The sequence below is a fragment of the Conger conger genome, chromosome 4 (genome assembly GCF_963514075.1).
Source record: "Conger conger chromosome 4, fConCon1.1, whole genome shotgun sequence".
NCBI classification, from domain to species: Eukaryota; Metazoa; Chordata; class Actinopteri; order Anguilliformes; family Congridae; genus Conger; species Conger conger.
The window spans coordinates 57,317,054-57,342,497 of NC_083763.1; the positions used below are offsets into that span (position 1 = coordinate 57,317,054).

General features: G+C 45.9%; 2 protein-coding genes across 9 annotated transcripts in view; one reads left to right on the forward strand and one right to left on the reverse strand.

Moving 5' to 3' along the window:
• The window catches only part of fnbp1l (formin binding protein 1-like), a 47,871-nt gene extending 39,562 nt beyond the window's left edge, over positions 1 to 8,309 (forward strand). Inside the window, exons 10-15 of one of the 2 annotated variants that reach the window (XM_061240795.1) lie at positions 1,567 to 1,676; positions 2,490 to 2,622; positions 3,250 to 3,344; positions 4,025 to 4,167; positions 5,199 to 5,357; positions 6,544 to 8,309. In XM_061240795.1, coding sequence (XP_061096779.1) covers positions 1,567 to 1,676; positions 2,490 to 2,622; positions 3,250 to 3,344; positions 4,025 to 4,167; positions 5,199 to 5,357; positions 6,544 to 6,551 — 648 coding nt within the window. In that variant the 3' untranslated portion in view covers positions 6,552 to 8,309. Of the gene's footprint in view, positions 1 to 1,566; positions 1,677 to 2,489; positions 2,623 to 3,249; positions 3,345 to 4,024; positions 4,168 to 5,198; positions 6,000 to 6,543 lie in introns of those variants that run through there. The other variant, XM_061240794.1, reaches the window with a different exon arrangement.
• Positions 8,310 to 10,177: 1,868 nt separating this feature from the next.
• Positions 10,178 to 25,444, reverse strand: part of bcar3 (BCAR3 adaptor protein, NSP family member) — a 44,068-nt gene continuing 28,801 nt past the window's right edge. For 6 of the 7 annotated variants that reach the window (XM_061240788.1, XM_061240787.1, XM_061240789.1 and 3 more), the window contains 9 exons: positions 19,669 to 19,797; positions 15,579 to 16,018; positions 14,934 to 15,034; positions 13,680 to 14,443; positions 12,977 to 13,092; positions 12,430 to 12,601; positions 12,105 to 12,216; positions 11,807 to 12,013; positions 10,178 to 11,345 (listed from right to left, as the gene is read on the reverse strand). In XM_061240788.1, coding sequence (XP_061096772.1) covers positions 11,170 to 11,345; positions 11,807 to 12,013; positions 12,105 to 12,216; positions 12,430 to 12,601; positions 12,977 to 13,092; positions 13,680 to 14,443; positions 14,934 to 15,034; positions 15,579 to 16,018; positions 19,669 to 19,797 — 2,217 coding nt within the window. In that variant the 3' untranslated portion in view covers positions 10,178 to 11,169. Of the gene's footprint in view, positions 11,346 to 11,806; positions 12,014 to 12,104; positions 12,217 to 12,429; positions 12,602 to 12,976; positions 13,093 to 13,679; positions 14,444 to 14,933; positions 15,035 to 15,578; positions 16,019 to 19,668; positions 19,798 to 20,031; positions 20,146 to 25,444 lie in introns of those variants that run through there. The other variant, XM_061240793.1, reaches the window with a different exon arrangement.

Consider the following 25,444-nt stretch of genomic DNA (forward strand, 5'->3'; position numbering starts at 1 on the left):
TTTAAATATTTTGTCATATCCACGGTTGTGCTTTATAGGTTGTTTTTTTTCTCCATACAGCACCGAATAACTTGACCTAAATATGAACCTCTTTTTTTCTCCCTGCATGTGATTACATTATTTAGTACAACATATTTATCTTGTTTCAATGTGTGACTTTCAAAACAAGCCTGAAAGCATAACAAATGTGTGCTGTGGATACAACTTTAATGCATGACTCAGCATTGGTGTTGGTTTTTCCCTGACTCACACAACACCTGGTTTTCAGTGTGTCAGGTGTGCATGCATCAAAACAAATCCAAAATGGCTCAACCTAGCCCATTACCACCCATTACTCCCTCTGCCTGTGGGTCTACAGGGACTCTTTTTACTGTTACCTAATGAAAGAAGCTAGTGGCGAGCCCCCAGCTGAGGCCATAATGGCAATATCTCTTCCTGAAACCACCCTCTGCATGAGAGTGCAGTCTGGATGGCCACCTTTTCTAAAGGGAAACCTGGCAGTGCATACTGTAGGCTCCTCTTCTCCTGAGCAGAATATCACACCAATGTACCACTTTACACAAAGCAGATGCTGCAGTGTGAGCCCCAACAAATAGAAGAGATTAATATCTTTTCCCACAAATGCTGAATGACTCCTTTTTCTCTCTCACTTTTTAATTGCCCTGTTACAACTAATGAACTGCACAGTGGTCGGTGAAGCTGGTAAGATGCGTCTCCTTGGAGCGAGTGCAGTGATGCAGTGTGTGTGCTTCAGCTGTTTATGGAGTGTACCCTCCCACCTTTCTCTCGAACTTCAGGAGAAATAAACACTCCTTTCAAAATGTCTTCTCCTTTCACTGCGATTCCTGCTGCAGCAGGATGTTCTGTTTGCCAATTATACATTACAATTCTAAGGAGGCACGGGTTTTAGCCAAGAGTCTGCGCAGTACAATTTAACCATTTAAAGGTTAAACATCCAGATTGCTTTGTAACGTCTATTCCCCTACACTAATATAGGCATATGTTGATAGATTGATAGATATAAATATATAGAAAGTTTAGCAAGCTGGTTAATTATTTCAAGCAGCTGATTGGTAAAATTGGGTTTGTAATGGTGTGGCCCTGTCCTGCCCAGATTGTGTGCACTATCAGACCCAAGCGAGCCTGGTCAGCTGGCTGGGCGACCAGGAAATGGGACACTGGAGTCCTCCATCTTGGCCCGATTTGTAACTTGTTACAGCTGTACGCTCTGAGATGGTTCATGCTGTCTCCAGGGTTCTACAGTGAGAAACTTTGAGTGTCCCTCTGCCTTTCTCACTCTTTCTTTCTGTCTGACATCTCACCTTTCAGTCCCCCTGAAACAGGGATCCTCAAACTTACCCAGAAAGGGTCTGTGTGGGTGTACTGCTGGCTAAGAGTTTAGGCGAAGGATCTTGATTTGTAGAATTCTTGGTTGGAACACAAGCCTGCACCTACGCCGGCCCTTTCTACATAAGATTGAGGTGAAGTGTGCCGTGAGCTGACCAGTGTTTTGTAGGGACGGCTCTTGGCTGTTGTGTGACGGCCCTGTTGGTTTTCCCTGTGTAGGCCCCGACATTGGAGGACTTCAGTCACCTTCCCCCTGAACAGAGACGGAAGAGGCTCCAGCAGAGGATCGATGAGTTGAGCAAAGAGCTGCAGAAGGAGGTGGACCAAAGGTAGGGTTACAGAAGGAGGTGGACCGAACATAGGTTTACAGAAGGAGGTGAACCAAAGGTAGGGTTACAGAAGGAGGTGGACCAAAGGTAGGGTTACAGAAGGAGGTGGTCCAAAGGTAGGGTGACAGAAAGAGGTGGGGGGGGGGGCATTGTCATGGCTGTAGCGGGAGTCCTGAGAGCAGCCCAATCGGATGTTCAGGCATAACGGTGTACACTGTGTACAAAGCCTGTTGGCTTGCTGCTCCATGACTTCGGGCCAATGTGTTTTTGTTTTGGAAAGCAGTAAAACAAAGGAAGAATGCACTGAACAAAAATAGAATCGCCAAGCCGATTGCGCAACCTACCCTGTCCTCTGTAGCCAGGAAAAAAGTTGGTGGTCAGGGATTTGGAATATCCCAGATGGACATAGTGCTAACATACTGACTGTTTTTACTGATTATGAGAATGTGCAGTTGTGATATTATATTGTCTTGTTATATGTGGTTAAAGGCTACCAAGACTCTGTTACAAGACATTAACAGGTACCATGAACCACTGAGGTTGCCATCCAAATTTCGGAAAGCTGTGTCATTTCAGACACACAAATGGATTCATGTATTTAATGGTGTGGGTAGAAAATGCTGTTTATTCATCTCAGTATTATAACAGATGGTGAAATTTCTCCTCTAATTGGGAAGCCTTTTCCGGCCAAGTTCCTTCTGCGATTTCTAATATGGTGTATACATTGGCACATTATGTGTTGTGAAGTTGTGAACAAACAAAACCGTGGGCATTGTCTGTCCTTTATGTTTTCTCTTGGTCTTTGTGTGTCAGAGATGCGCTGAACAAGATGAAGGACGTCTACGAGAAGAACCCTCAGATGGGAGACCCCGTCAGCCTGCAGCCCAAGATCTCCGAGACCATGTGCACCATGGAGCGCCTGCGCTCAGAGATCCATAAGAACGAAGTAACTGGCCCCGTTATAACCCTCTCTCCTGCCCCTGTTCTCCAGCAGAGCTTTCCTGTCTATGGGAGGACCACAGTCTATGTTCCTTTACTGTGCAGCTTTATCAGAACACAAACCTATTGTGAGATGCTAGTAATGTACTCGGGCCAGTGCTTCCAGCTGTAAAATAGTTTTGTCCCCCACAAGACATTGTGGAGCAACTTACACTGCTTATTGGACGAGATGGTGGAAGTGTATTTACTGCAGTCTGCTTTCAGTTAACCAAATCCACTGAAAATCCCAGTCATCAATAAAATGGTTGCATAGATTCTCATAAGATTCAAAGTGCCAAAGCATATCAAATAACTTAAGTTGATGCATCATGCAGGACTATCTTGAATGCCAACATACAGTGTTTTATCCGAGCACAGCCATATAGCACTGTGCGTGAGCACCCCCTGGAGGACACATGCAGTCATTACTGTTCCTTTGTCAGCAGTTGTCCGCTGACAGCATTTAAACCGGATGTGACGTGTTCTGGGAATCATTCCCTGAAGTTAGACTGTATTGTGTTGGTTTTAAGACAGATTTTTATAGTGTAAGTTTATTAAATGTACGTTTGGTGTGTCCGTGTGTGTGTGTGTTCAGAGCTGGCTATCGGAGGTGGAGGGAAAACAGAGTTCACGAGGAGACAGGCGACCCAGTGCGGAGGTCAACCATCACGCGCCCCACGGCAGAGAGAGGTCAATCCCCACAATGCACTTTCCTCCACAGCATTGGAAAATGAAGCTGTTTATTGCCAATTTAACTACAAAATCTGATACTCGAGATGGCCTATTAACAATTATGGCTCCCTTTCTATGCATTTGGAATGTTTGTGAAGTGGTTCGGTTGTAGACTTTATTAGGTATTTATTAGACGTACTTTTTAAGACTTCTACTGCTGTAGCCTATCCACTCTGATGTCTCTCTATAATGAGGTGTTTCTGTCTGCAGAACTGCTGCTCACTGGGTTTTTTTTTGGTTTTTGGGTTTTTTGCGCCATTCTTTGCCACTGAGACTAGCGTGCGTAAAAATCCCAGGAGATCAGCAGTTTCTGAGATACTCAAACCACCCTGTCTGCCACCAACAATCGTTCCACGGCCAAAGTCCCTTAGATAACATTTTTCCCCTATTCTGATGGTTGATGTGAACATTAACTGAAGTTCCTGACCCTTATCTACATGATTGCATGCATTGCACTGCTGTCACACAATTGGCTGATTAGATGATCATATGAATAAGAAGGTGTAATAAAGTTATTCCTAATAAAGTGGTCGGTGAGTGTGCATACTGGTGCTCAGTGCTGAGAGCCAGGATGGGACATGTTGAGAGTGTCAGTATTTGGGGGTCTTACCTGCTCTGTCTCTCCCTCTCTGCTCCAGTCCTGAGGGGAGCTACACGGACGACCCCAGCCAGGAGCACCGCAGCCCCCCTCAGCCGGACCCCCACGAGTTCGATGACGAGTTTGACGATGACGACCCTCTCCCGGCCATCGGGCACTGCAAAGCACTCTACGCTTTTGACGGTACGAGAGAGACCGTTTGTGCAACTCACATCCGTTAGTAATAACGTCATTCTTCTGAACATGTATTTTGAAGCTGCATTGTAACGACCATGTTTCTGTGTATTTTAGTAATAAACCCTACAGAGAAGGTTTTTTTCATGCATTTGCTCTGCAGCTTAAATGGTATAACAGCTGTGTTTTCAATCAATTGTTAGAAATGATGAACTGTTATAATTGGCTATGTATGTATGGGCAAATTTATATTCAGTTTATGCTTGACAGATTGACAAAGCACATAATGCCACCCTGACTTCTGCTTTCTGCTGCAGAAACTGTGAAAATGGCTAACATAAATTTCAGTAGCTGAGATTATAAACACTGGAAACCTATTGCAGTGCAGTTCCCAGGATTAAGCGCTAGTATTGCCTAGAATCACTTGGCCTGTTTCCTCCTGCAGTGTGTTTTGCATTGGAATGCTGCAGGGTGTGTTCATACCTGTGGGTAGAACAGTGAGTGCAGTTGCAGATACTGTATGTACTATGTACCGTACTATGGTAAAAAGACAGTTTCCTGAATAATATGAACATTATTAGCCGATACAAATCCCCCCTCCCCCACATATAGCCTTGTATGTTTAACACAATCCTGAGTCATCAAGACTGTACATTGGGATTTATATATTTGCCATCTCTACTGATTAAATTTCTAAGAGATATACAGTAAATCCACGTCAGCAGTTCCTGCCCATTGATTGCCACGCCGAGTAAAATAAAATGGGACAGCACAGATCTGCTTTTTCTGTAAAGTTGGGTTAACCTCAGCTGAAAATACATTTCCACACTAATTTGATCCCCACGTAGTGTTAGTGATCGTAGTTTTTTTTCTTGAGTGCCACGTTAAAGAGCAAACAATTACAAGCAAACCTCATTGGCCATGTGAAACACGGTTCACTATATCCTGCAGGCCTATTACCTGGCGCTAGTGCTTTACTGGAGCAGGCAGCTCCGTACCCTCCTTAGCGCTGGTCTAATCTCAGCCGCTCCCTCCCACAGGGCAGAACGAGGGCACGCTGGTGATGAAGGAGGACGAGGTGCTGTACATCATCGAAGAGGACAAGGGCGACGGCTGGACTCGCGCCCGCAAGCAGGGCGGCGAGGAGGGCTACGTGCCCACGTCCTACGTGGAGATTACGCTAGAGAAGAACAGCAAAGGTGCGGTCACCTACATATGACACGCATGCGCACACGCGCGGCTCTGACAAACTGGCCCCCCGTCCCCTCCTCCCGCTCCGTACTGGCCGGCCCCCTCAGGGCCCCTGACCAGCAGCCTGCCCTGCTCACGGTGTGAGCTCACTGACGGCCGTGTGCTCTTCACGGTGTCCCCGCCTGCAGCTCTGTGTGCCGCTCTACAGCCGAGCACGCAGAGCGGCTTCTGGAAGGTTCCGCACTACACTGGGACCTGCTCTGCCTGGGAGGGGTCTGCTGTTCAATACATTTCCGCTTTAAGATTTATTTATGTTTTTAATTGTAATTGTTCATTTTTAAAATCCCTCTTTTTTTATAAATTGTGAGAAATGCGGCATGTTCCTTAATTCACTCAAATTGTTCACTTTGGATCGATCATCTGTAACCATCTTGTGGACTTTCACAAAATGATTAGGAAGGGTTTTCCTCCATTTTGGGCCCCCTCCCGTCTTCTGGAGCACAAGGGTTTTATATCACTGTCATTTTATATTGCTGTTTTACCTGGTAAATCAATTGCTTATTTCCTTTATATGTTGTTGGACATTACTGCCTTTACGCCTCTGGCACTACAGTAGCACCTACTGAACATAAATTACTCTTTTACAGATACCTCACACGTTATTGTGGACTTTATTTTGTCTCTGATCCCTTTTGTACACCTCTTTAGCTGGACATTATGTATTAGCACTGTGCAGTGTGTATTAACATGACATAACATAACATAACAACGCAACACAACACAACATAAAGGTGATAAAAGGCCATTCAGCCCAGCAATGCTCGCCTTTTCCTACCACTCAAGTGTACCTACCGTACTACCTAGTTTTCCTAAAAGCTAAATCGTATCTAGCACCTTATCAAGCCTGGTCTTGAAAACGCCCAGTGTTTCTGCGTCCACTACATACTACGTACAGTACGTTACTATTAGCACTGTGTGGTGTGCGTTAGCACTAGCAGGAGTCTCCATCTGCAGGAGTGTAGCAGCGTTAGCGCTGTGCTGTGTGCGTTAGCACTAGCAGGAGTCTCCATCTGCAGGAGGGTAGCAGCGTTGGCGCATCTTGCTGATGTGTGTGAGGGGAGCGCAGACTGTGCAGGGCGAGGACTCTTCACAGGGCTCAGTAACGCTCTTCCTCTCTCTCCTCTTGGACTGCAGGTTCCTGAGTGGAGGTGTGCGTGTCACGTTTGGCGAGGCATTGACGGCGGGTACATGCAGTTCTCAGTCTCTAGGGTTTTGCGGGAGGGGTTAGGGACTTTCCGAGAGGTTCAGAGGCAGGTTGCATGTTTGCATGCAGACATCCATTACCATTAACATCATTCCATTGCAGCAGAGGCTTCTGGGAAATCTCTCTGGGAGGCTCTCTGCTGCCAGCCTGCCTTTACACTGCTCTAACATACTGGGCAGGAGGGCTAGACTCCAGTGGCTAATAACAGGGTAGAGTGCTGAGACAGGGTGTCCGCACCAGAGAGAGGTGGGATGGTAATAAGTGTACTTTTGTCACCGTAGCTGCTCATTACCTTAGGACAGTGTCCAACACTAACCGCCTGCCTTGTTCCATGCTCACCCCCTTGTACAGTATGGAATGTCTGCCTGTGCCAGTCCGTGTGCTCGCCGTAACACGTTCCAGCATGACTCCCGACTCGCACCCCGGGCCCACACTCAGCAGGGCTCCGGAAGCATCTTGTATTTTAATATTCAGCCCATTTGCATCTAAACCTGTCTGTCACCCAATTCCTTTCTTCCCTCATTTTTTTTTTGTCTTGTGGTCGTTGCATCCCTGTCGATACATTTCCCTACGCCGGTACAGCACCTCCATTATGAATGTTCCATTTCTGTTGCGCTATTTCGAGTCTGTGTTGCGCCAGAAAGAGTAGCAGCTCAGTTTAGAAGCAGAAGCAGAACTGCAGTAGCCCCACGGCAGGCCCCTGGCCCTCCGCTGAGAGAGGACCCCCTCCTCCAGGCTTCTCTGCTCCAGCACCACGGACCAGGGCGAGGGAGACGCGCAGTGCCACCTGCTGCCCAGAAGGGGGCGCCTCTCCACCACGCAGGAGCAGGCCGCAAAGCCTGAAGACCCAGAGATTCCTCTAGACAAAATAACAAAATCAGTGAGAACTGCATTATGGGCACTTGGCAATCAACACTCCAGCTCTCCATGCAATGTTTGCCTTAATACAGTTCTGCCTGCCTAGTGCCAGTCCAACACTACTGGCATACAAGGGCTGTACCACTGCTGGCTGCCTCTGGTGCTTCTCTGGACTCTCCACACACAGCGTCCTCTCTCTCTCTCCCTGTCTCTCTCTCTCTCTCTCTGTCCCTCTCTGTCCCTCTCTCTGACTCTACCTCTCTTTATCTCTCTCCCTTTGTCTCTATCCCTCTCTTTCTGTCTGTCTCTCTCTGTCACTCATGCTCTTTTTCTATTGCTGTCTCTATTTCTCTCTCACTCCTTTACTCTATCACTTTCTCTCTTTCTCTGACTATTTCTGTCTCTCACTGCTGCAGATGCTGGGAGAGCATGCTGCAGTTTCACAACTGCTTCCAAAAGAGTGCTGCATCTCCAAAACGTCCATTTTTAGCGCATATATTCGTGAATGTGATTATACATATAGTAATGTGTGTATGCATATCTATGTGGGTATGTGTATACATATATATATATGTATATATTTAGTTTAGTTTTATTACTGGACTTTGTATGTATTAACATCTTTGATTTCATACTGAATGTGTTTCTATTGTGACTTTTTATAGGGTTTTTAATCAGGCGAACGATTCGCTCTTCAGAACTGTGCTGTTAGCTCATACGTAGTAATCATGCTTTTATGGGAAACGTCATTCACAATAAGGACCTGGTCTTACCTTAACTAAATGCACTTTTTCCCTATAACATTTTAAATAGAAATGAATAAATGAATGAATGCAAATGGACTGTGTACCTTACCTTTTGTATAAACGTAGAGTGGATTAGCTGTGGCAGCCGTGCTTTAAGACACTAATGGCTTTGGCAGCAGAGCGCAACGTATAAGTAAATCACCAGCGGATATTGGCTTGTTCAAATCCTCCTTTTCCTGTGGTTTCCCACTGGAGGTTTTTATTACCCCCAAACATTTTATTTTGTCACTTACAATACAGATTTAATTAAATATGTTAATGGTATTTATGCTACATTGCTGACATGATTGATGCTGGAGTCAAAGGAGTGTGCATTTCCAATTCATTTATCCTGTATTATCTGCGCATCAGCCCAATATAAGACATTTTTGTCTGTTTGGCACTCCGTTATTCAGAAAAGAAATATTTCATGTTCTGATTGGGAACTTGGATAAATAAGGATAAAACTATATATTAGCACAATATATCGCTGTAAATGCTAGCTTTAAGCTGCACATAATAATAAACTTTTGAATAATAATTCCCAATGTTATAGTTCAATCTGTAACCATAATACTCAAAACTGTGAAGTGACAGAGACATTTTTGCATCTTAATGATAATGTATTCTGGCAAGCTGCTGGACTTTCTGTATATATACTTTGGTAGAAAGTCTTTATTGAAATAAATTCTTTTTAATTTATGTAAAATGTCATCCAGTGGTGGAGGTAGAAGAATGGGGGGGGGGGTCGTTTGGAGGATAGGATTTTAAATGTAAAGAATTCTCTTACACCAAACAGCAGTTCAGTGTGGGGGGATTGGCAGTTGCCATGTAGACAAAGGAGAGAGGACTGCTGCTTGGTTGAAAGCATGTAAAAAGTCATTTTGTGTGTCTAATGAAAATAAAGTGCATTGCTCCTTCATTACATGTTTATTTACACACCCCTCTCCACGTTTCCATGGGTTTAAGGATGCTTCTGTCCTCCTGCCATTTCATTGTCATCTAATGGATCTGAAAAACTGACCAGTATCGTTTAGGATTTTTCAGTTTTCACAAAATTCCTGTCCGCAGACTTTGTCAAAGTGTTTCCTTACAGCCATTTTATGTGTACAATGTAACGTTCATAATAATTCTCAACAGATTCCTTGATTACTGGGCTCATAATTTTAGCTGTTTTTACTAATGATAACCGATTTTTTCAAATGAATGTGCACTAAAATATAGCCATCATTATCCGTTGCCATTTCCATCAACCGAGACTCGGACATTTGTTGCCTCTAAATGAGTATTGAAGTAATTTACCAAATGAGCTACCTGGGAAAATCTATTCTGCAGTATATAAACTGAACAAACAGGGTATATTATTGGTTTAGTTGGATGTTAGTATTAGCAGTGAGTGTCTGCCACCTCACAATGTCATTTGCATCAACATGAGGTCATTTACCTGTCACAGTGTATGAGGTCATCTACTCGAGTCATGAACATGATAGCCACATCAGTGACCTTGGATTCCATTAACGAATATTGAAGTATGCAACCTTGTAATCAAACCCTACGGCAGTAATTCCATGTTACCATACTGTTGTGCACATTCCTTTTTACTTTTTAATGTTGAGACACTTTGCTCAAAAATTGTTATCTCTTGAATTTGTTCTAATAAAAGAAATAAGCAAAAATACATTGTAGATGTTTTTCCATAAACAAACTGATACTCTTCAGTTATTTTCACTGTATATATCGCATACTTACAGAAGCAACATTTAAGGATGAAAGTCATACTACTTACCTGTAACCAACTAAGCCTAATATGATTGGTCAATTAATAACCTACTATTGAAGAGGTTATGTGCACACTACACAGAAGGGGTTGGCAGTATTCTGAGAAATGTGCATGACATAGAGGCATGAATTGCAGCTTCAGTGAGATGTGTAGCTATATCTTTTTCCATTTATTACATGTGCACAATATTCCATATAAAGATATTAAAGTTATGTAATTATTTACAGTCATCTTTCAGGAGGAAAATATATTACATAGTCTAGCATCCACATGCTTACAGTTGAACATCATTAGCTATTATTTACACCATTTACCACTTAATGTTAACCGTATTATCACAATACAAATGCCGTATAAACAACTGAATAACACATTACAAGATCTGTTCAAGCAACTATTGCGGACCTAGGAAACATGTTTTCTATATTTCTTTTAAACACTTAAATTTGGAAAGTAGTCAGATTTCAATTATACCAGAATGAGTCTTTGTCTTTGTGAGTTCTACTGTGAGATTCCCGTGTTTTACATTTTCTAGCCTTCCCTGCAGTAGCCGCTGAGAGAACCACCTCAGCCTTTTACTTCTACATATATCACATAAGTCTCTCCCTCAAAAAGGGAACTATATCTCAGTCACTACCTTAGTGATACATACATGCATTTACTTTTCACATGAACACTTTGAAGAGCTCCAGTGTCGTCATCCCCAGTGGGCACTGAGTGACGTGTCGTTTCAGCATCCACAGAACCTGCCCGCAGTGGCCTTCAGCCCATTTCCCCAGCCCAGGTTTTATACAAACTACAGTGCTATTTCACCTCCTGTGACCTGGGGGCACAGTGCATGTCCCTTATGTTTACTCCACAGGGGACATAACAGTCCTGGTGACCTGTCAACAATAGGGGTCGGGCTGGGCTTGAGGGTGTAACTTTGGCAAGTTCATGTTAAAAAAATTAGCTTGCAGTCTCCCTCCAGTGGCCAGATAGGGTCAGGACAGCAATTGGCCCGGCTCTGCCTGTCCAAACATGAGCATCGGGGCCATAAACCGGAGAAATAATGCATTCTGACTCCACTGAGCTGGCATTGCCTCTCCTTATATACGTATGTTTATGTGCAGTCTTTGTGCTCGGTCTCCGGTTCAGAGTTCGGTGTGCTTGACTGCAGGCTCAAGCTTCCTGGACAGAGCTGTGAGGATCAGTTTGAACTTTTCGTATCGCTCCGTCTGGTTGACTGAGGCCCCTCGGCTCCCCCACAACAGCCGCAGCTGGAAGTCTGTCCTGAAGATCTCCAGCATGTCCTCGTCAGGATGGAAATCTTCAGGCAAAGTGAAATGGGGAGGGAGAAAAGAAAGCAAGGCTCATGAGTGTCATAAACAACTTGAAGATGTGCTGAACAGATTTCCAAATTATACAGCTGCCATTCAGAGCTATTTGAGGTCACCACTAAAGTAACCTTGTCAGGCTTATGACAAAACTACTATAAACTTGACTGATCAATGCTGAACGGGAATGTGTTTTCGTAATAGGCCAATGGTCACTTATGTTGACAAATGAGATGAGAAGGAGGAATTCCAATTTTAGATCACATTGATTGAAGAGATAAGGGTAGTTATAACCAATCAAGATTGCAGGAGAATAATTTCACCATAAATTTCCACATTTTTCCACATGCTGGAGAGAGACGGTCTTTAGGCTGACACTGAAGAGCCTGTAGGGGTGTTTCCGCTAACTCTTCCCTGCTCTGTCCAGTGTGCTGTACCTGGCGTGGGCTCCTACCTTTCAGGACGCTCTCTGCGTTGGCCCTGTACGCGTCAGCGTTGTGCGCCACCACTCTCGCCACCTCCAGGTGGCGCAGCATGATCTCGCAGCCCTGGTCGTTGTTCTCCCACAGCTCCATGCCCTCGAACACCACGGCCGGCCGCTCCATCAGAGTGAGCAGGGGCATCAGGAGGGGCACCGTGGTGCTGTCCACTGGAACATCCACTAGAGATCCCGGAGGAGAAGTAAATTCAGTCTCAGCCCATGTTGCTGCTATCAAATATGGAGTATATAGTGCAGACTCCTAATTCCTTACCATTTCCTTCATACAGACCCTTGTAAAAGGGCTTGAGGGACTTTTCGTAGATGATGGCTGTCTGTGTGTATTTCCTCCTCAGGGTGGTCCAGGTGTGGTCTAATCTTGTGATCTGTGATGAAGAAGACAGGACCAGGTCAGTGTTGTTAGAGATGCAGCATGGAGGAGATGTGTTCGTACTGAACTCTCCGAACCGCAGCACTGCTTCACCGCAGTGTCCTACAGTGTGCCCTCTCTCTGCGGCTTTACCTCTGAGAGCCTGCAGTCACATCCCGCAGTCAGGTCTCCCCACTGCACACGGTGACATGTGCTTTAGAGCCGTTACCTGGGGCATGTCCAGGGCCTTCATGATGGAGGAGAAGGCGTAGAGGTCCCCCATGGAGTCCTTGAGCTCCAGCGCGACCAGGATGATGCGGTTGAGCGTAGCCGCTCGCTCCTCCAGGCTCCCCGTGCAGCCCAGGATGTCCACCGCCACGCCGATGGCCATGGTGCTGTGCCTGAGGCGGGACAAGAGGGAGACGCTGAACCCCGCTACTTACACCCTGTCACTGGAGGGTAGCACACTTACGTTTTTACATGTTAGTCATTTAGCAGACACTTTGAATTCAAATTGACTTACAATTGCATACGTTCCTCAACAAGTGAAAAGCATCAAATCCATAATAATAAAAACACACATGTAGAGCTTCAGTATGAGCTCCACTGCCCCCTCACTATGCATTATTCTTAATACACCTGAGTGGTGTTACTACATTTATTGTAGATTTAGAATTGTCAGAATATTTGAACACTTTAAAATATTTCATGCCAGCCTTTTATGATATGAAACAGGAAGGAGACAAAGTATGGCAGCTATGATTCACAGGATTTACCTCTCCATCAGGTCCTGGCGTAGCTGCTTTCCGTGTGGAAGCGTTACCAGCTCCAGACCAGAACTCACTCCCATCTGACCTTTCAACTCTTCGGTCACATTCAGTACCCTAGCAACCTGTCAAGACACAGAAGTTTAATTTAAAGCATTGGAATTCCCATTCTCTTAAACTGCTTTCAAAAAGTTAGTGGTCAAAATGTGAGTTAAGCTTAAGTTTAGTCCTAAATAAAATGTAAGTTACTAAAGTACATTTTCTGAAGACATTTAGCATGTTTACTCAGTATATGGTTATATTGCTGACTGTGCACCCTCCAGCTGAAATTAATTGTCAAATGACATAACAAAGACTAGATTTGAATAGCTCTGTTTTTCCATAGTGTTTTTGTTTGAATTAACACCAATAATGATGTCTCCCTTACGCCTAGAAAACCAGTCATCCAGTCATGGGTTTTTCAGATCAAACCCAGTAAACATGTTTGGTACGTTGAGTTAAAGTGAATTAATTTTCCTCATTTGCCTGCTGTTGTGTGCCACCTGAAGAAAGGCACAGTCAAGAGTATGTCACCCCACTAACAGACTATATTGACAAATGGCTGTCAAAAAGGCCCAGTCACAAGGAATAAGAAGCTGGCTCAATTTCTATTGGCCACAGACAGTGTATTTTGACCATTCAAAACTGAAAATATGGAGAGATGGCAGTGTACCTGGCAGTCGGCCTGTAAGATGTGCTTAGCGATGATCCGGTGGTCTTTGTTCAACAGCAACTCTTTGGATCTCTTCAGCACCGACATCTCTAGAGGCTTGTTCTCAGAGGGCAGGAGCCTGCTCTCAAACTCTCCGGGCCGGAAGGCCGATGATGTCTCAAACACGGGCCTCCGGAAGCCCTTGCCCTTCTCCGCCCGCTCTCCTTCCCTCCCGGCGTTCTCCCGCTCCACCTGCATGGCTTCGCCCTCGTCCTCCTCGTTGCTGTCCTCCAGGGCCTCGATGGCGTGGTGGTAGGAGCTGCGGTCCAGCGTGTGTCCAGACAGGCTGGTGTCCGAGGCCCTGAGGTGGCTCTTCCTGGCCTCCTCCGTCCTCAGCCTCTCCACATAGCTGTTGTTAGGCAGAAGCCCGGAGACACTGTCCCTCTCAGGCGGACTGCAGGGGCTCAGCTCGCAGTAGTTCACCTCGGGACTGGGCTGCTGCTGGTGCTGCTGCGGTTTGGGAGGCGGGGTGGGGGGCACGAGGGCGAGGCGCTGCAGGCGGGGGGAACGGGGGAGTCTCATGGAGGGCACCTTGCTGGGTTTCGGAGGGGGCTTGGGGCACAGCTGGCTGTCGGAGCCCCGTATGGCCTCCCCAGCCTGCAACTCCATGGCTAACCTCCGTGGCACCGTAGGGCTGAGGGCTGGCTCGCTGCCCGTCCTGAACACGGGAGACTTGGCGCTGGGCTGGGGCTCCATGATCTGGGTCTGGGGCTGTGTCCTGGAGCCTGGAAAAGGTGCAGTTTTTCATACTCGCCCTTACACATTTTTACTGCGAAAATGAAGTCATGCTGCTGTCTTTGTTTCTGAGCTGCCTGTAGTGCTGTCTATTTGTAGTCCACATGGACAGCTTAATTACAGTGTCAAGCACAGGCTGAGGCAGAACTGCTCGCCCCTAAGCCCGCTGGTATTCTTACTTGTTCAGAGTGAAGCAGTTCTCATCCACGTCTGGACTAATCTGGTCTGCAAACCTCTTAAGAACCTATCTGTTACCATTTCTGATGTGCATTTCACATCCTTATTCTAAGCTGAGTACACAGTAGAAGCTCAGCTGAAAATAATAGGATTTACCAACTTTTAAAGGCTTTTTTTCTCTCTTTCATGAAGTAAAGCATACAACAAAAAATATCCCTTTTTGAAGGCTGTCAGAGCTGGACATTTTTTTTTAAAGCGAGTGTGTTCAGATATGTGAGAGGAAGAAAGGAGACCGGAACCTACCGATAGGGAGGAAGCTCTCCGACTGATGAGTTTTGAGGGGTCGGCGTCTCTCTTGAACGTGGTTCAGACACGCCGGCTGGCTTCCACACTTGTCCCGGCTCCTGTTGGAGAGAGAGTGGTCAATGAGACTGTGCCCTTGAGCACGCGACACACACTGAGACTCATCTACTGCATGCATGGAGCAAACCAAAATGGAGAAACCTGATACTGTACATTGTGAGATGTACAGAGTAAAATAGGAACTTGTAATTTGTCGGATATTTTCTGATGCTGTTTGCCTTGGCTTTGTGAGCGACTTTTGGCCATTCTACATCACGGGCTGAGCCTCCACTCCTTAGCCACAGGAATGGTTTATCCTAGACGTGTACTTATCTGTGCTAGCTTCACTGCTACAAATTTGGAGTCCTCGCATGTGTTGTTTTATGTGCTGTTGCTCAATCCCAAGACTGAACCAAACGATTTTAGCTGCCATCCAAAATAAACATCTCAATTCGTTGTCCAGAGACCTGAAGCTAGGTTTAGTTAATGACTTACTAGTAATAACAGCCGTGCCCTTTTCCTCTCATAGCTTGCGTATGCTACAGGTCTAAACTAGCTGCAGCTGAGAGGCAGTGCAGCAGGCCGGCCCTGTCTCCCGGCGCTCACCTCAGGAGGTTCCCACGGCTCAGCGTGTGGTCCTGGGAGTGCCCGTTCATGATGTTGAGGCTCAGGCGCTTGGAGACCTGGCTCTTGTGTTCGGGCATGAGGGCCTCCACGCGGACGGCCGCCACGCCGTACTTCTCCTCCAGGCAGCGCAGGGGCAGGCCCCGGTTTATGGGCTGGAAGATGATGGCGCCCACCACCTCGGACACGGGCTTCCGGTTGCCCACGTAGTAGCGCACCAGGGCGGGGACGCTGTCGAAGCCCTCCCTTTCAAACAGGTACTGCACCCGGGAGTAGGCCTCGTTCATGGCCACCACCTTCTTGTTGATCTTAAAGTGCTGCGGGGAGTTCTTCCACTGGCAGGTCAGCACATAGTTCCCCGGGCTGGATAGGGAGTCCCGGATCAGGAAGTCCCCGTCCCTCTGGACCAGGTTCTCTGCCACCTGTAGACCGTGGGCAAGCAGACAAGCTCAGTTCATGCCTCAGTTCAAGCCTCCCTCTGCTCACTCACCTCAGTAAAGCCTGGTCACATTTGACTTAATTTGGCAAAATTGCCAGCAGACTTCGTGAAGACTGTTAACCTTGTGTTTAAGGACACCCTTTGGAGGGCCCCATTCTGTGAACAGGAGGTTCAGGCTCAAAGTGTTTGGCTGAGGTGGGAAATAAAAACAAATGTCAGAGTCATGTGAGCCAAGGCAGCTCCTTCTTGAACTCAAAGGCTTCTCATAAAAAAAACACTTTCCATCTCAACATTTTGAAATGAACAAAGGCTGCTTAATTAAAGTATTTACAGCTTATGTAATCAGCTGTGTTTTTCCAGTACGGGGTCAGCATTTTAATTAAGAATTGAGATTTCTCAATAAAGCTTCAGTAGCACCAGGAAGGAGGTTATTAAACCCGATTAGGATCGCTTGGCAGCTGTAGTGTTTTCAGTGTGGTTGCATAAAAGTATTTCATTACGAAAGGAACTGAGTTTGTAAAACTGAAAGGACAGGCTGGGCTGGGTGGGTGTTGTGTCACATTATCACATGCTCGGGGAACTACCTGACAATTTCCACTGCTCTCAGACACACAGTTCATGTACAGCTTTAGACTGCCCGGCACAGGGGTTAATTAGATATCGGCCTTTACATGCCCTGTTAAACCGCACATTAAGCACATTAAATTGAATAAGCGCATTATATCTGCAAGCCACATGTTTATTCCGTACGTGGATTTCTGTATTTACCGTGTCATTAAATAATCTTCCACGCAAACATTTCTGTTCCAAGCTATAATTCTTTTACCACTTAATTGTGTAAAAGAGTGATGCAGGAATTGTGACAAGGTTCGGCACTCTTTTATATTGGAACCCTTGCTGCAAAAGTCACTTTTCACTTTTCAGCTGGAGTTCCATAGCTGGATTCTCATCACAAACTATAAGCCATTCAGTATCTTTCAACCCCATTAAAGTCTTTAATTCCTAGCTTGCCTTCCTTGCCATATTTGTCTGCACAACACTTACACGTCATTCCAGATGGGAGTGTTTTGCTTTCAAACAGCGATGACAGCAATATGCTGCGCATTACACTGCCATGGACAGAAAAGGCCTTAAGGAGCACAGAGGACAGGTTGTTTTTCATCGCCGTTGCCGAAAAAACGTGTTGTCATTTGTCTGATCGATGTCACTCGATCTGGTTTGACCCGTTCTTGCCAAGAGAAGGAGCGGTCTTGTTGGCAAACGCTCCTTGCGTGCCGTACGGTGCTTTGCCCGACCCTTCACATGGAAGGGCGTGTTTTGCGCAGGTGTTTCACCCTGCAGCTATGGGGGGTGGACCCAGACAATGGCCTCGGTGGCTTTCAACCTTGCCCTTGGTGTGTCTCTGGTGGGGCCGGGAGCAGGGGGTGGGGGGAGCGGGGGCAGTGATGGGACTCCAGCCTGAGGGGCCAGCGGGGGTGTGACATGCTAAGCAGTCAGGCAGGAAACTAAGGGAAGGCCTCTCGTGACACTAGGTAAAACTGAACCTTGTCACCTGCATCTGCTCCTGTTTTTGGTGCTGTTAAATGAAAGCATTGGGCTCTGCAGAACACACAGGGTCTTACTGGGGACACAGGGTCATGGAGAGGGCCTTTCTGATCGATGGGAAGAGACGAGCGTCGTGCCATAATGGGAACGATACAGCCCACCTGAGGACACATCTCGGGCTCTGTCAGTGCATTTAGGCCTAAGTAACAGCTGATGAAAGCAGAAGGACAGCGCGAACACACTCTGAATGGTCTGCTCTCATCAGCTCACAGAGTCATTTGGTGTGTGCAATAATTCACCAGAACCGACGTGAATGGATATGCACACGCCACATAATTATCCCCTGAAAGTGCAGCTAATGATGTGAAGCATGAAGATAAATTAGTAAAATGAATATGACCGTGAGCTGCAGTAGCCTGCTGATAGATTTCTGATTATGTATTCAGTTGAACTGGCTTGGATTTGTGAGCTGGTGGTCCTGGATACAGGACCACCAGCACTGGCTCAGATACAGCTGGATTGGATCTACAGTTCATATAGTTCATTTTTCATTTCTGATATAATAACTAACATTAAGATGCTGTCAAATCAAAGGAAGACTCTTCTTGATGCTACTTTCTAGTCTACACGAGGTACTGTGTAATGTAATAGTTTGAATTTGTTCAGAATCACATTCAGTTTTGACAGGCTTTCGTTATTGCTAGCAGATATTGTTAATTCAGTCAGACGTCATAAGCACTTTGTTTTTAGCTTTCTACTATTGTCTTCTCCTTATCTCCCTGTGCTCAAATCTGGCCATACCAGTTTAAGACAGGTTTAAGACCAGTTTAAGCCGTAGCCACACCGGTAGTGATTTTCCCAAAGCGCCTACTGTCGATCTAAGTAGGTGTGTGTTTCAGCATGTCATAGTAGTGATCCTGCAGGAAGACCCGACCCAATATTCCTCTCCGCTTTTCAGTTTGTTTTCAAAACAGGAGTGGGACCCCAGGAGGGCAGAGAAGCTGTCACACTCAGCTGCTCCCAGCCCTCCGTCCGCCCTGCTTCACCTCCCTTCATACCACACATTTACCGCACATAACACTCAAACTCTGCTCAAACTGCAGGCTTTACCAGATGTACCTGACAACCCCTGACAAGCATTCGCTGCACCCTCGGGGGCTTTGCAGCTACAGTACACTTCAGGTTCCTGAACTGAAGGGAGAAAAACTCAATCCCACTGCAAATTTACCACACTACAGTGTACTTTTTTCATTTGTCCTCCAAGGCATTCTCCTCCTGCGCTCAACTTCAACGCGCATGGGAGAAGTGAATCAACAACATTACTGTGAATTTCACCATTATTAGCAGAGCGCAGCTTCTATATGTGTGACTGGCAGAGATCTGAGGAGCGCATTCTCTCGTAATGAAATCAGCCACTGTCTGAAAGAGGACACCAGACTGTGTCTGTGGTTAATTCAGAAACCACGCATGCTTTCACTGGGCTGGTCCCCTTTCACACAACGTCTGGAGAGAGCAAGCCTTCAGTGTCTCATTCCTTAAGGCATTACTGCCTGTCACACAGAAACTGAATGTGTCTCAGACAAACATGAGCCAAGTCAGACCAAGAAGCAAAGGGACGGCGAACAGCCCTCCAACATTTGGACACCGAATAGTCTTCACAAGTGTTTTAATCCTAAGATTTAAAATATGTTTTTCTAAAGGAGGATATTAGCTTGTTTTAAGTTCACTTTTGCTTGACAAGTGAAATTGCCTTAACCAATTGACAAATCTTTAAATATGTAAAACTGTCTCATCTCACTGACAATCTTTCTGTGTTATCTACGCAGCAAAACAGCAATAGAATTAAGATTTTAAATCTAAATACAAGACAAACACAATTGTTGACACAATCTCTGGTTTGTGCAGTGCATTCCAGTAAAGCCTGTCCTGAGAACTAGTGGGGTGCCTCAGAGAAGGAAATGGGTGGCACTGAGACTTGTACACTAAGCCCAGAGCTCTTCTCCCATTGACCATGCAAACCCACTCACCAGAAGGAGACAGTTCTGCTGTATTCCCCCCTCCCCCACCACACCCTCCCCATGTGAATACCTGTCTGGGGATGGCTCCGTGGTACCAGGCGTGACTGCGGGGCTCTTCACAGCCCAACTTCAGCTCCTCCTCCAGTTCCTTGCGAAGCTTCTCCGGAGGACCCTCCATGATGTACTTGTCCCGAGAGAACTGCACGTAAATGGGAACAACAAGCTCTTTCAGTGCTCTCATAGCCATAGCTATGAACTGTGCGCTCAGTGTATGAGAGAGCGTGTGTGTGTGTGTCTGCCTGTACACCTTTACTTTCTCAATCTCTCTCTGTCTTTGCCTGAGAGTGTCTCCTCCCTCCTCCCCTCACAGAGCTACAGGCTGTGTTCTTCCTACGGAGCCCCGCACCGCTCTCTGATTGGCCGAGGCCTCTACCTGCCCTCTTTGATGTGTACCCTGTCGTCCTCCTGCCTCCTGTCAGTCTCTCTGGCGTCCTGGCCCACTGGGCCCCTCCCTCACCTGCTGAGTGCGCTTGGTGTGACACACACAGGAAGCCACCGCGCTCTGCGGCAGTGTGACTCACACTGACAGTTGCTGTGATTAGCACACAGGGCGAACACACCTTTTCACAGAACTGGGCTGGGGAAAAACCAGGAATCCGTTCAGAAATGTCAAGCAGTGGGTGGGTGTCGCTGCCCTCGCAAAATGAGAATTCATAATCAATTACTGGAATATCTGGGGCCTTCTGTCGCTGTGCTGCCAACTGGCTTTCATAGTCACACATTCAGATGATTTTGAGACATGATCATAAGGAAGTGTTGTGCTAACTTTGCACTGTGGTTTATAGCCAGGTTTTCCATTTAATTAGAATTGTAGTTTACTACGGTCTGTAAGGCAGATAGAGATATATAAACGCAGAGGCACATTCCCAAAGCCTCCATAAATAGACGCTAATCCAGTGTTCTACTCTGCTGCTGTTTTAACGATCTCCGAGCTGAGAGGAATGGCCTCTGGAGGAGATTTTTTGTGCAGCGAGTTTAAAGCCGGGGTGCTACATCAGCGTAACGTTGGGGAACCCACAGTCCTCCAGCAGCATGGTCCTCAGCCAATGGAAGAGGAGGGGTTAAGACCTCACTGACCCAAGTGGGACCGCTGATACAGTGACCGGAAAGGGTTACTACATTACATTAACCCAATACTCTCTCCAGCCCCTGAAGAAACCAAATATTTTAATGGTGTTGCATAACGATATGCTATCGCTTGCCGTTTAGTATGCTCTTTCCCACAAACCTCCAGTAGCTTGTGGTGACCAAAGGTCTCTTAAAATGTGTTTAGACTAATATTGAACATTCCAATAGTTGACTTTCACAGTTATGATTGGACTTGGTTGTGTTTGCTGCCTCCCTAACAAGTGTCAAGCGAACATGGAACGCGAAGGTCTCGGTCAAGGGACATACTGGCAGGGGAAGTTGGTTGTAATGATTTTCTAGTGTGCTGGATCTCCACTCTGTGCTCAGTGCTTTGGGTGATGGCTTATTGATCAGAACATTGATATTGACTTTCCAGGGAAATGTACTGGGTGCTGACCGTAGCCTAATCAGTCAAGGCTTTGGCTTGTTTTTCAGAAGAGATTAAATGTGTGGTATGCACAACTTCTTGCCTCAGTGACCAAAATTTGGAGGAGTACTATAGTATTTTACCCAATGACCAGCTAAATCTCTTTAACCAAGATCTAAATTTGTCTGGCCACACTTTAACTTGTCTCTAGAGGGATAAGTGCAGGACTGTAAAGTTTTGTTTTCTGTTGTGGTCAACAGAAATATGTGCCAAATAAAGCTGCAACAAGGTTTCAGGATATTGTTTATTGTTTTCAAGGGGAAAAACAGCCCTGGAAAGTCCACCATAAATTATAGCAGTACTCTGTTTTTTATTTTAACAAGGGACTAATTTAGGTAAACTAACACACTGTCAACAATAAGGTTGTTCTTGTTATATTTGTATTATATGGCTGTACTTGACTGTGTGGGTCCCTCCAACTTATCTGATTAAAACCAGTTTTATGGCTTCATTAAGACACATGTTGTGTTGTAAAAAGATATAAAAGAGTCAGATTTAATTAAAAAGAAGTGAGGACAGTTATGAAGGTTTTGTTTGAGCTGCAGTGAGGTCATAGCTGTCTGCATAGAGAAGCACAGACAGACAGACTGGCTCGATCGAAGAGCATGTACAGACACACAGACAGAAACACAGCCATATTCAAAACTGATGAATAATCAGTCTGTATGATGAAATGTTTACAAATACAATACACGCAGAACTGTGTAGGAATGGTTATATTACAACATCTTCTTTATTATGAATAAGTCTCAAAGCAGAGTATTTCAAAGCTGTGTGACTCAGTCAGAATCCACGTAGGCGATCACTTTGTTTTTAACATTAACTGAACGGCTCACAGGAAAGGCAGGTGAGAGGAGGCCTCTGGCTGTTGTCAGGGGCTCCATCCTTCACTGAGCTGATGAGCTGCCACTCTCTCCCCCTCTCTCCCTGAAGGCCTCCTGCCTGACTGCTGTCAGCCGAAATAAGGCCACCTCTCCGGGGCCTGCCAGCTCAGCCATGTTGTTCCGCAAAATAGCAACGAGCAGAGAGACCAAAACACTGTGAGGAATTGGACCAGCATTAAGCAGCCCATAAATAGTGGTATCACTTAAATACACATAGGAAGGAGAGATAACGCTTACAGTATATGCAAACCTACATACACACACAAACACACAGCTTATTTCTGGAACATACAGTTAATGTAAGAGACGTATTTTTGATCATTAAGAAATATCTGCCTTTTAAATATCATTTCATTGACTTAAGACAGTTATATCGCATGATTGAAGTGTTACTGTGGACTGAACGGTCATGGCTCTTGGAAGAGAACAGATGTTCTCTCAACATCCTCATCATTTTTGTTTGAGAGCCACTCAATGGGTGAAGATGTTTGCAATCAGGCTGAGCATACACGCACACATGCGCGTGATTCTGCTACTGTGGGGACTGATATGATCACCTCTCTGATTCAGCCGTGTAGCCGAGCTGTCATATTCAGGATCACGTGACCATATGCTTCCCAGCTGTCTGTTTGAGTTCACCACTTCTAGAAGTGTGCCAAATAATCGATAGCAGGATTTCTCATAGCCTTTCGGGGTGAGTCACACTGTAACGTTAGCCTTCTGTGTGTTGTGCCAGGCTATGAGAACAGCTATGAGGTCAGTCTCTTATCTCACCGAGCTTGTGTGTTCCTGGGCTCTCGTCATTCCACTAGTGCCACAAGCATGTTGTTCCCACGACGACCGGTGACCAGCGTGGCCTCTACATGTCTGTGCTGCAGTAGACCATGCAGGGCTGTATGAACCGTGCCTTTACTGCGTGTTAGAGGAACACGGGAACGTCTGCGTACTGCTATGCCCCTTACATTCCAGGGCTAATTCCCTCCATTACACCGGAACAGGAGGTTTGGCGTTAACACCACCGATAACACAAGTTGTTTTGAATGTCAACAGCATTACAGTGGTAACCAGGCATGTACAACAACAAGCTGGACAAGATTTCAGCTTTTGTGACGGAAAATGCAAAAGGACACCTCCTGACCCAGAATGTCTGGATCTTTGCAGTGCCTATGTACAGTGTGGTGTAAATGTGCCAGCTTTGCACTCCAGAATCAAACAAAAATCAGGGATCAGAAGGCTTCAAAGGGTCACCCCTATATGGAGGTTTACCCCTGTAAGCTGTCCCACTCCCTTCATATGGGTATTTCTGTGTATATGCCATATTTATAGTAGCTGACAATCCCGGCCTCAGCCCTGTTTGAAAATAGACCCACATAGCACTGGCATCGTAACAACGAATGGGAGGTGCGATTTCTCCATGCCAAACCACAACTACCAGGCCCCTAATTATCGTGACCACAGCACATACTTGCACAGGCTGAGAATATCACCTGTGTCAGAACTTCTTTTCTTTTCGTTTGGCTTTATTTCAGGAGTGTTAAAAACACAGACTTTGGAAAAGAAATCGTTGCTTTGATAAACTAACATCCGCCTTAATGGATTTTTCCGTCAATTAAAACCCCATAAAGCCATATGTATTTTTCACGAAGTTAGAGTTAGAGTTAGAGCCAATCTCGGGTAGTTTGCTTTATTGTTATTTGTTACTTTTATTGTTCCTGTGCTATTATGAAAACTTGGCTGTTTCCTGCATTCCTTCAGCAGTCAGTAATCCTGAAAGATTACAGTCAGCTGCAGGGCTGCAGGTAGAAAACTCAGAAACTGGGACAGAAATAGCACATACATAATTACTCAAACAAACCTCGATAACTTCATGACCGTATTTAATTCATTGGTAAGGCAAAGACACATTCGCAGCACGTTCGCGAGCCAAATCAATCACCGAAATGCTGCACCTTCATATGAAACGGTCATTCATAACTTGTGACGTGTACATTATCGCGTCACATGTGTGGATGATTGATTGTGTCATTTGTTTTTAAGGACTTTCCGTTAGCGTCTGCCCCATCATCTCTGACACCCCTCTGCTTAGCACTATTATTAATCATCACAGTGTGATGTGTCACTCTTTTATTTGGAGTATATCATCCCTGCAGTGATGTGTAATGGCATCTGCCTTCCAGGCTCAACCTTGAGCGGAGCTCTTGGATAGCAGGAGTAGGCGGACAGCATTTGAGATACGATACGCTGGAACTGATGCAGACCTGTCTCAGAGTTTCATTGGTTTTATCTGGTGGGATGTTTTTTCCCTTATGGGAGAGGGTTCCATATCTAATTGAATGTAATTAAGTGGAAATGGTGGATGTCTTTAGTGAGCAATTTTACCAGAGACAGCCCCTGAGCTCCTGTTCCGTGCCAAAGATATTATCTGTGGCTTGTCTCTATAAAATGCAGAGGACGATTTAAATAGGTACTTCTGCTGCTCTTGCAATATCTCCTGCTATTTTTTCCTTGTGCTCACGATGGACTCTAGTTATTCTCACTCTTTCTTAAATCTGTAACCTCCTGTTGAACTGGTACACTTTGTGGCCCTCACAGCAACTATATAATCATAAGAAGCTTTTTAGATAATGATCCTGGATAGAAATGATCCTCTTTTTGATTCCTTTACAAATAATCCTCTTTATGTTCACCCTGCGTTATTAATCCTGGAGGGCACGTAATGATAACGGACACAAACTGGGATGCAGCGCGGTACAGTGTGGATTACGCAGGGTTAACACAGCGGGGTACTGTGTACATTACCCACAACCCCCGTGGAGCTGTCGTGTAGCGGCGCAGCACAGTGTTTACACGGACATGTGCGATTATGAGCGATTATATTCACACGCCGTGTTCGTTTGCCTTCCTGTGGGACTTGGGGATGTGTCCAGATTGATGTGGGGGTGGACAGGGGGGGAAACCCACAGGCCCCCTGTCCCTCTGCTTCCCAGAGCTGGTAATGGGTAAATTGGGAGACTTTCATGTCCATGTACGTGTATCTTTCTCATCTGAGGCCGTTTCCTGGACCGTCTCACCCTTCCTGTCTGTGGATAAACCGAGAGGGCCATCTCAGTATTCCATCTCACCGCTCTCCACCCCAGAGACCTGGCCCTTCCTCCTCTGAGGGTTTGTGCCAGGCTCCTCACCACGTTCACGCACACCCGCAGACTGCAGGCACGTCACGCAGGGGCTGGGGTGTGAAACACATGATTTCAACCTTTTCAGGACCCAGAAAAATAAATCATCCTGAGCCATTCTTCCAAATGGGAGATGAAGGTTTTAGAGCTGTTGCCGTCCTCCAGGGAGGCTTT